The sequence below is a fragment of the Triticum dicoccoides genome, chromosome 3A, assembly GCF_002162155.2.
Source record: "Triticum dicoccoides isolate Atlit2015 ecotype Zavitan chromosome 3A, WEW_v2.0, whole genome shotgun sequence".
Taxonomy (NCBI): domain Eukaryota; kingdom Viridiplantae; phylum Streptophyta; class Magnoliopsida; order Poales; family Poaceae; genus Triticum; species Triticum dicoccoides.
In genome coordinates this window covers 406,372,832-406,382,283 of record NC_041384.1, presented here as the reverse complement: position 1 = coordinate 406,382,283, position 9,452 = coordinate 406,372,832, and the positions used below count along the sequence as shown (strand labels likewise).

General features: G+C 48.3%; 1 protein-coding gene across 2 annotated transcripts; it reads right to left on the bottom strand.

Moving 5' to 3' along the window:
• Window positions 1–6: 6 nt before the first annotated feature.
• LOC119268339 (amino-acid permease BAT1 homolog) lies at window positions 7–8,593 on the bottom strand. Of its 2 annotated transcripts, none has more exons than XM_037549939.1 (8): window positions 8,337–8,593; window positions 6,553–6,816; window positions 1,739–1,757; window positions 1,438–1,657; window positions 1,087–1,268; window positions 701–990; window positions 478–607; window positions 7–364 (listed from the first exon to the last, which is right to left on the bottom strand). In XM_037549939.1, the coding sequence occupies exons 1-8, from the start codon at window positions 8,471–8,473 to the stop codon at window positions 17–19; spliced, it is 1,590 nt and encodes a 529-aa protein (XP_037405836.1). In that variant the 5' UTR covers window positions 8,474–8,593; the 3' UTR covers window positions 7–16. The 2 variants fall into 2 exon arrangements, with proteins under 2 accessions (XP_037405836.1, XP_037405837.1); XM_037549940.1 differs by lacking the exons at window positions 6,553–6,816; window positions 8,337–8,593 and adding exons at window positions 2,517–2,777; window positions 2,863–3,331.
• Window positions 8,594–9,452: the final 859 nt, after the last annotated feature.

Here is a 9,452-nt window from a genome sequence, read left to right as displayed (position 1 = left end):
TTCCACGCGTGCGAAACTAGCCGCTCAAATTCGTGACGGGTCCCTTGAACCAGTGCCTGGCGCTCACGACCCACGACGTCAAGACGAGGATGAAAAGCCCACCGACGGCGACCGGCGTGTAGTTGAGCGTGTCCTTGGTCACCGGGTACGTCACCGGCAGCGAGAAGAGCACGGTGATGGTCACCACCCAGAGCACGGCCACCCACCCCACCAGTACACCGTACCGTCCGAGGTTGAAGGGTCCCGGCACGAAGTGCTTGCGCGCCAGCGTCACCCGGAAGAAGATGGGCAGCGCGTACGCGATGTAGAGCCCGATCGTCGCGATCGACACCATGGCCTGGAACGCCACCAGGCTACCCAGCGACTGCAATCAGTTTTCAATCAGAGACCAGGATTAATCGGAGGTGCTCTGCCGGAATTGAAATACTACTATATATGTAGTTGCAGTGAAATGTAGTGGTGTGGACAATGGTTTACCGGCAGCGCCATGCAGAGGGAGACGAAAGCCGAGAGCCAGACGGCGTTGATGGGCACCTCGTGCTTGTTCACTTTGTGCCACACGGGTGACAGCGGCATCGCCCCGTCTCTCGAGAAAGCATACACCATCCTAGTCAGTCAATACAAGGAGCGAGTGATCTCATCAGAACTACGTTCCGAGAAGAGAAATGCAGCGTGAAGCAAGCCAGCAGAAGACGATCACCTCGAGTTACTCGTCACGGAGCTCATGCCGCAGAAGTATATGGCGACGGCGACGACCCCCAGGCAGACGATCCCGCCGACGCCGCTGCCGTAGCGGCTTTTGAAGGCGAGGTAGAAGACTTCGGCGATGGCGTACCCCCCAGCTTCATTGTCAGGGCTGAGCAGGTAGGGTATGTCCTTGACGGCGAACGTGATGCCGAGTATGTATCCCCAGCCGACCACTATGGATATGCCGATGGCGCTGATTATCCCGATGGGGCCGTTCCTGTCTGCGTTCTTGGTCTCCTCCGTCTGCATGCATGCATGATCAAAAGCGTCAGGGTTTCTTTTGCGTGTCATAATTAACGAGATGAGATTCCTTTTTCTTTGGCTTAATCAATTAATTACCATGTGCGCCGATGCGTCGTATCCTGTGAGCGTGTACTGGCTCATGAGGAGCCCCAGGACAAAGATGTAGAGGTTGCTGTGTATTCCAGCACTGTTGTCAGTGTTGAAATGGGTGAAGACGAACTTGGCACTGGCTCTCTCGGTTGCAACAGCCGGCACGGCAATCATCAAGACAAAGACACCTACAGAGACAGAGAAGCGTGGAGACCTTGTTACTTGTTAGCCATCCGTTAATAAAGTGGATGCCAACTGCTCTCTGATTATTTATTCTCTAGCTAGCTAGCTTGAGCGAGAATCAGTGCTCGCCAAGTAGAGTAATCGTGTAGGGCAAGTGCGAATGAAGGACAGAACCTAGCATGTTCCAAGCAGCCGCAAACTGGCCGAAGAAGGAGAGCCATGAGATGGGGAGGCTGTTGATGAGGGCGTGGCTGAGCAGGATGGCGGCGTGGAAGGCGATGACCACGTACTTGGACGCCAGGTAGCCTCCGCCGTTGTTGCCGCCGGTGCTGAGCAGGATGATCACCTGGATCAGCTGCGCCAGCGAGAAGTCCACGCTAGTTGTCACCGCCCACTGCAGAGCGTGCAAACTGAATCAGCACAGCAGTCACTCACAAAGTGAGAAAGCACATTCAGAGTTAAGCCAAAGTTGTACCTGTCCAACGATGTTAAACCTGCATGCAGCACAACAAACGCCATTAGAGGCTGGGAACAATTGGAATGGGATGCAGTGCACGAGCAATCAATAGCGCATCTATCTACAGTAAGAAAGATGGGCCATGCGTATATGTGCGTTTATTGCAAGGACGTCTTTGTCTCAACTACAAGAAGCATGCTGACAGCTGCATATTTTCAACCCCAGGTCGCTGTCAAAATCAGACTTTATGTGCAGTTGGCACTGGTTCTGCTAGTACCAAAATGTGGCCACGGGGGCTGCACATGGTCAAAGCACGCAAGCACATGACCTTATGAACACAAATATTCTGTTCTGCATTGCCAGGAGCACGTCGTTAAACAACGACAAGTGCAGAGTACATTTGATTGGAAAAGAAACGATTATTCTATTTTGCATCCCCGATGATAACGGTGTACTATTTGAATGAACTATTTGTACTACTAAATCAAGGATGATTAATATGGATCAAAGGGGGTAAATGAGTAATAAACTACTCATTCTGCAAAAAGAGAAAGACGAGCGGAAAAAAAGACAGAAAGATGCAGAAATTTCGCACGCACGCACCAATTTGATGTCACACCAGACAAAAAAAAAACAGAAAGCGGTTCGTTCACACATGACATGATCCTCTCCTTCCTTTCTTCCCTTCCACATGATCCCATCCCAACCAGAGAAGAAATCGATACATTCGAGAACGTGGACAGGTAGCAAAAGACAAGAAAGATTTCAGTGGAGTGCGTGTGATTGAGTGGCCTACCATCCGGTGATCCAGGAGGCGAAGGGCGACCATCGGTTGCCCGAGAGGCGCGCGCTCCAGTAGTAGAGGCCGCCGGAGGTGGGGAAGGAGGAGCAGATCTCGGCCATGGAGAGGCCGACGGTCATGGTGAAGGCGCCGGCGACGAACCAGCCGAAGGTCATGGTGGCCGGGCCGCCGAAGTTGAGGCCGGTGTTGTACAGCGTGGTCACCCCCGTCAGCACCGAGATGATGGTGAAGGAGAAGGCGAAGTTGGACAGCAATCTACACACGCCCTCAATCAATCAGTTAAGAGAAGCGACGAAACCAAGGGAGGGGAGAGGAGAGGAGAAGGGCGGGCATGACGTACGAGAGGTCCCGCTTGAGCTCCTGCTTGTAGCCGAGCTCTCGGAGGCGGGCCTGGCCGGTGTCGCCGGAGGCATCGACGTCGACGTCGACGGCGGTGGTGCCGCTCCCCGCCGGGGACTTGCTCCAGGTCATGACGCCGTCGCGTTGTGGGAGGAGGAGATGGGGTCAGGGGAGACCTACCAGTGGTGATATATGTACTGCCTGCTGAGTGCAGAGGAGAGGAGAGAATCGCGGGGTGCAGTGAGTCAACTAAAAGTGCGGTGGGCGCCAGATGTGGGGTTCGTTACTCTACTCTGGATGGAGATTCTGCCAGCAAGGATGGTCGTGGATCTACTGTGGGAACCAGGATTCTTTCCCAAAAAGAATGCGATCCTATATTTAAGACCCCTCTGATTATTATTATTTTGAAAAGAAGGATATACCCCAGCCTTTGCATATCTGAATGATGCATGCAGCCATATTATTAATTATTTATAAGGACCTTACAAAATAATATTTTTTTTTGTTTTTAGATATTTGTCTTTTTAGAGATTTCAAATGAACTATCACATATGAATGTATATAAACATATTTTAGAGTGTAATCATTCATTTTGCTCTGTATGTAGTCACTTGTTGAAATATCTAGAAAGACAAATATTTAGTAACAAAGGGAGTACGTCAGTATGCCTGAAGCTACCATCTTAACAATACATCTGTCGCTACTCCTATCCTTTTGATGAAAGGGTGCCAAATGTCCGAGCTAGTCTGAAATACGAGTGGGTTCATGTTCTTCTACGTGAAGACTGCAATATGAGCTTTTTGTCATGTGGGTGGCGCACGTGCAGCATGGGCTCTTGGTTCCTGTTGAGTTCAACAGGCCCCCATCGATCAAGCTCGTTGTAAAGAAATGAATCAAAGCGATTTGCACGTCTCTTTCCAGCAATCCAGTTTGGGTCAAGATCACTGTGCACCCATTCAACCGATCGAGATTCGCTGCCATGTGATCGAGATTTGCACGCTTGACACGCGCCTGATGACTAATTTTGCACGGCATCCAGGCTTACGCCGCCTCCCCTCCCAGAGAAAGGAAAGAAAAATACTTCCATCGAGCACGTATGTTTTGTGAATCCAAATATCGGCTTACAATTGCCGATCGAGCACGTGATAATGATTATCTTATCCCTATTCGTACGTGCTACGACAGCAAACGAGACATATATGCTGCACTTCGGTACAGTACAAGAGACGAGAAGAGACAAGTTTCGCCGACTGAACCAATCATCAGAGGCTGGTGGATTCGAGGCGACAAGGAGCACAAGCGTATATGTATATGTAATGTATGCATACGCCATTTTGCCATTTGCGCCACATGCAAGAGAGACATGAAGAGATCAGGGCTGAGGGCATGGGCATCTTGTCACCGTTTGCAGTGCTGAGGTGCCAGCTTTCATACCTCGATGTACGTTGACGATGTGGTCGTCTTCATCAGGCTGGTCACAATGGGCAAGAACATAAGCTAGTAACTTACAACTTCCCTAGACTATGTTACTACCTTCATAGTGGGTAGGAACATCTATATAGTGTCATGCAACGATGTATTTATTAGGTTATAGACTCATTGTTTCTTGGAGTGTGTGATGTTCCGGTAACTTAGCTAGTTACCACAAGCACCTCTTTCTTCATTAAATATGTGCCACATAAGTAAAGTTGTATTGAAGTGTGTGATGTTACTCCTAAATTCCTCCCCGTTGTGACCAGCCTCAAGCCATCCTCATCGGACCTGTTGCTCGTGTGGATCGCGCTCGACTGTTTTGATGGCGCATAGGGCTGCACACCAATCTACGTAAATGCTCGTTGTCGCCGATTAGATGCTCAGAGGAGCACCTCGTAGTTGCTGCCCAACACTTTCCATGCCCGATACTGAGGTTCCCCTACATCTATCTTTCTTCCTTTTTCATACAAGCTGAGGTCGCCTAAGGCGTGCCTGCAACCAATATTGGACAAGGTTTGCAATCGGCTATAGCCAGTGGCAATTCTACTGGGCATGCTTCAACAGGCTCAAGCCTGCCCTCCAAAATTGAAAAACAAAAATTCACTACTAGTTCCCAGCCCATCTCAACCCACTGTCTAAGTGTCTAGCCTGTTGTTTCCCCGTTCCAACCCCTTGTACTCAAGTTCAGCCTGCCCTTCATTCTTATTCAAGATTCGCCACTGGCTGTAGCCATGGATTGCTCGTTGGATCACTGCGGCTGGTCGCCTCGAGCTGGCCAAGTCGGTCCTCACATCCATCCCCGTGTATCACTCCACCGCGATTCAGCTGCCCATGTGGCTGATCGATGGGTTTGAGAAGAGGATTTGTGTCTTCTTTTGGAAGGGGACTGACGCCGTCAACGGTGGCCATTGTCCGGTAGCTTGGGAGCAAGCGTGCAAGCCATTCGAGTATGGCAGATTGGGAGTCCCGAACCTCAAGCTATTGGGCTATACATTCCGGGTGCGCTGGCCATGGATGCAGCGCACATCCGATTGCTGCTTGGCGGGTCTACAGCCGGCCATCGAGCCTGAGGTGCGGGCTATTTTTGACTCGTCCATCAAGGTGATGCTAGGGGATGGTAAGAAGGCTCTTTTCTGGACGGACTTTTGGCTCCACGAGCGTTCCATTCAGTTCGAGGCCCCGAAGCTATTCCTAGCGGTGAACGACGGTGCGCGGCGCTCGCGAACGGTTCATGAGGCCTTGGAGGACCGCACTTGGATGAGGGACATCACCGGGTGTTGATGGTTAGAGTGCTAACGCAATTCCTGATGCTCATGGACTTGCTTCTCGAAGTGCGCCTACTCCCTGAGATTCCGGATCGCATAATCTGGAAGTGGACGCCAACTAAGGTATATTTTGCGAGCTCGACTCAGGTGTTCTTTGCTAGCCTTGAGAGGTGGGCCCATTGGAAGTCTTGGGCTCCGGCCAAGTGCAAGCTTCACTTCTGGCTAGCGATGAGGCTTCGGATTTGGACGGCAGACAAACGCTTTTGGCACGGCCTGCAGTCCCACGTCATGTGCCCCGTTATGCGAGCAGGAGGCCGAGACTGCAGACCATCTGGCACTGGGTTGTGTGTTTGCCAGGGAGGTGTGGCACTATGCCCTCTCGTGTTGCGGCCTCGGTCAGTTGGTGTCCACCATGGATGCAACTATCACGGAGTGGTGGGTAGCTAGACGTGCAATGATCCCGAAGGAGCGGAGGAAGCGTTTCGATTCGCTTGCCCTCCTCATCGTCTGGATGCTATGGAAGGAGCATAATGGCCGCGTCTTTCAGCGGTCATCAGTCATTGTTCGATACCTTTGTCATCACATCAGTAATGAGGTTGAGCTATGGAAGCTTTCTGGTGCGAGGGGGTTGTCGGACATCTGAAGATAGGACCTTCTAACACATAGGGTGTTGTTGAGTGTCCCCGGTGTTATTGGCTGCCCACCATATGCTGCCGTGAGGATGGTTTGTAACCGCGATGAGCCGCCAGACTCTATACTTTTAGTTCTATTCTTCTAATACATCGACGTGCAAAGCTTTTGCGCGTTCGCATAAAAAAGACATGAAGAGATCACCGCAACCATATAAACTTAAATAAAGAAAAAGTGGAGGCTAGATAAATTTGACACCACGTGTCGACAATAATTTGTGTCTAGAATAAAACACGTTACAAAAAGCAAACAAGTAAACTTACCAGCCGGTGAGCCAGGAGGCGAAGGGGCCCCAACATCGCTCGCTGCAGAGCCTGGCACTCCAGAAGTAGAGTCCTCCGGAGGTAGGGTAGGCAGAACAAATCTCGGCCATCGCTAGGCCGACGATGATGGTGAAGGTGCCGGCAATCGGCCAACCATACACCATGGCCACCGGTCCACCAAACTCGAGACCTGTCCCGTACAACGTAGTGGTGCCCGTAAGGACTGATATGATCGAGAAGGTAACCGAGAAGTTGGAGAACAACCTGCATGTGTAACATGGTCACCCAACAACACAACACATCATTGAAAATTGCTTTCGTACTGTGAAATTTATTTCTTTTGCATCAAAGAAAACACAAAAACAAATGAAGCATGTGGAGCCTTGCAGGTGGCTTCTATGGGAAACACAACAGTTAAAATGAAGCCACATCGGTTCAAAGCTAAATAATGAAGCTGCATCTAAATTATTTTTTTATGGAAAGCTACATCTGTATAAACTGATTTGGGTCAAATTTGTTATGCGGATATTTCAGCTTAGTTTTGGGGCTTGCATATGAAAATGGGGACCTCCTATTTAGCATGCTACATGCTAGCAAACAAGCCAACACGCACTCCTCTCCTCTTCCCCACAGGGCGCCCGTTTGGGCCGGTCCATACATGAGGCGGGACGATCCTATTTTTCCATTTCATTTTTTCTTGTTTTTCCTTCTTTAAAATAATTTAGGATTTGAAAATGTTTCAGAATTCAAAACATTGTGAATTTAAAAAAAACGTTTAAGATTCCATAAAATATTAGTGGATCCAAAAATAGATATTCATGATTTTGAAAAATGGTTCAAGATTTTTAAAAAATATTTATGGCTTCATACACTATTAAAAAAATGTTCGTGAATTATAGGAAAAAAATCATCGATAAAAAAGATCAGGAATTCAAAAAATGTGCATGCATTTTAAAAAAAGCATTTGTCGAACAAATAAAATTTTAAAAATTGTTCCCAAATTTTGAAAAACGTTCACCAATTAAAAAATATTTTATGATTCATAAAATTGAAAATATTTTGTGAATTCGAAAAGAGTTCATGAATTTTTAAAAATATTCAAAAAAATTAAAAACATTTTGGATTTCATTAAAAAATGTGAATTCAAAAAATACTCACGAATTTGACAAGTTGTTCGCAAAATATATGAAGGAAAAATTAAATGAGAAAACAAACATGAAAGAAAGAAAATAACGAAAGTGAAAAAAGCTGAAAAAATCCAAAAGAAAAAACACAAAAAAGAGGAAAAACGGTCTGGGAAGGCTTTAGAACCTTCCCAAAATTGGAACGGAGGTCGGGAACCGCCCCTCGGTGTATACTTATCCTACGCGCCAAATTGGATTGGCCATGAAAATGCCATTGGCTCAGCCAACCCTATGATCCAAATTGTATTCCAGTGCCCATCGATCAATAAAACCTAGTGAATTATGCTCAAAATAAAAAAATTATGAAAATGCCTAGAGAAAAATAAATCCTTTTTCTTTGAGCTAGAAAAATGAATCCTACTATGGTATTAAAACCTTAATGAGTCAAAGCAAGTGTACAGCGTCCGCAAGCAACCCATCCGTCGTTGACACTTGACAGAACGAAACACGCAACTTGCAGTGGCTAGCTAACACGTAACCGCATCAAAATAAGCTGGATTGAAGTAAACTAAACTTCATAGATCGACAGAATCGATGTGCCAGCTAAACAGAGCAAACAAGAACGACAGGTTCGATTTTCTGAATCAGTAGAGTACGTACGAGAGATTGCGCTTGAGCTGCGGCTCGTAGCCAAGCAGCCTCAGCTTCTTTGCGTCGTAGTCGTCGTCGCCGCCGGCGGCGGATATCACGGCGGCCTCGTCGCCGGCGAGCCGGCTGTAGCTGCTCTGCCCTGCCATGCTCACCCTCCTTCTGCGATCTTGAGACTAACAACAGTGGCTGGGAGGGACGGGTGATAGCCTACCTCAGCTAACTACCACTCCGAGATCCAGGTTTTATGCTAATGACCCGTGACAGTATGGCCGGAGCTTATAGTGGGGAAGACGCCGGGTGCGGCGAGCGGGTGACCCAGATTCGGTAGGACGTGTTTGGTAGCCCGTGTACATCTCAACCAAGTCCAGTTGGGTCAATAAAAACATGTTTGATTACATACGAGGTGGGCTGGCTCGCATCGGCACGAATCTTAAAAGAAATTTAGAGACTACTCGCTGGAAACCCTCAAATCGGTAGTTTCCAGCAAGCCAGGATAAGTGCGGCGCAAGGCGTTGCAGCTCGCACGCAAGGAGGCGAGGCGAAGTCGAAGGGAGATGGCGGGAGATGGAAATCGGGCACGGCGGGATGACACCAAGCTCTATGACAACCTGCTCCTCTGTTCATACCACCGGTGACGGCGACAGACGCTGATACGTCCATTTTGCATCATGTTTTTCTACTGTCATTTATAGTATTTTCAATCAATGTAACACTTTGTGGAGCAATTCTAATGTCTTTTCTCTCATAATATGCAAGGTTTACATAAAGAGGGAGATTGCCGATAGCTGGAATTTTGGACCTGAAAAGGCTATGTCGGAGATACCTATTCTGCACATCTTCAAATAAGCTGAAATTTTACATAGATTTATTTTGGAATATATAAAAATTATTGTAGAAAATAAGTACCAGAGGGGGTCACCCAGATGCCCACTAGGCACCAGGGCGCGCCTACCCCCCTGGCACGCCCTGGGGGTAGTGGAGCCCTGGCCAGGGTCTGGTGCTCCTCTTCTGATATATAAACCCATTTGTTCTAGAAAAAAAAGAGGACTTTCAGGACAGAGCACCGCTGTCTCGAGGCGGAACTTGTGCAGGAGCACTTTTGCTCTCTGGCGGAGAGATTCCGCC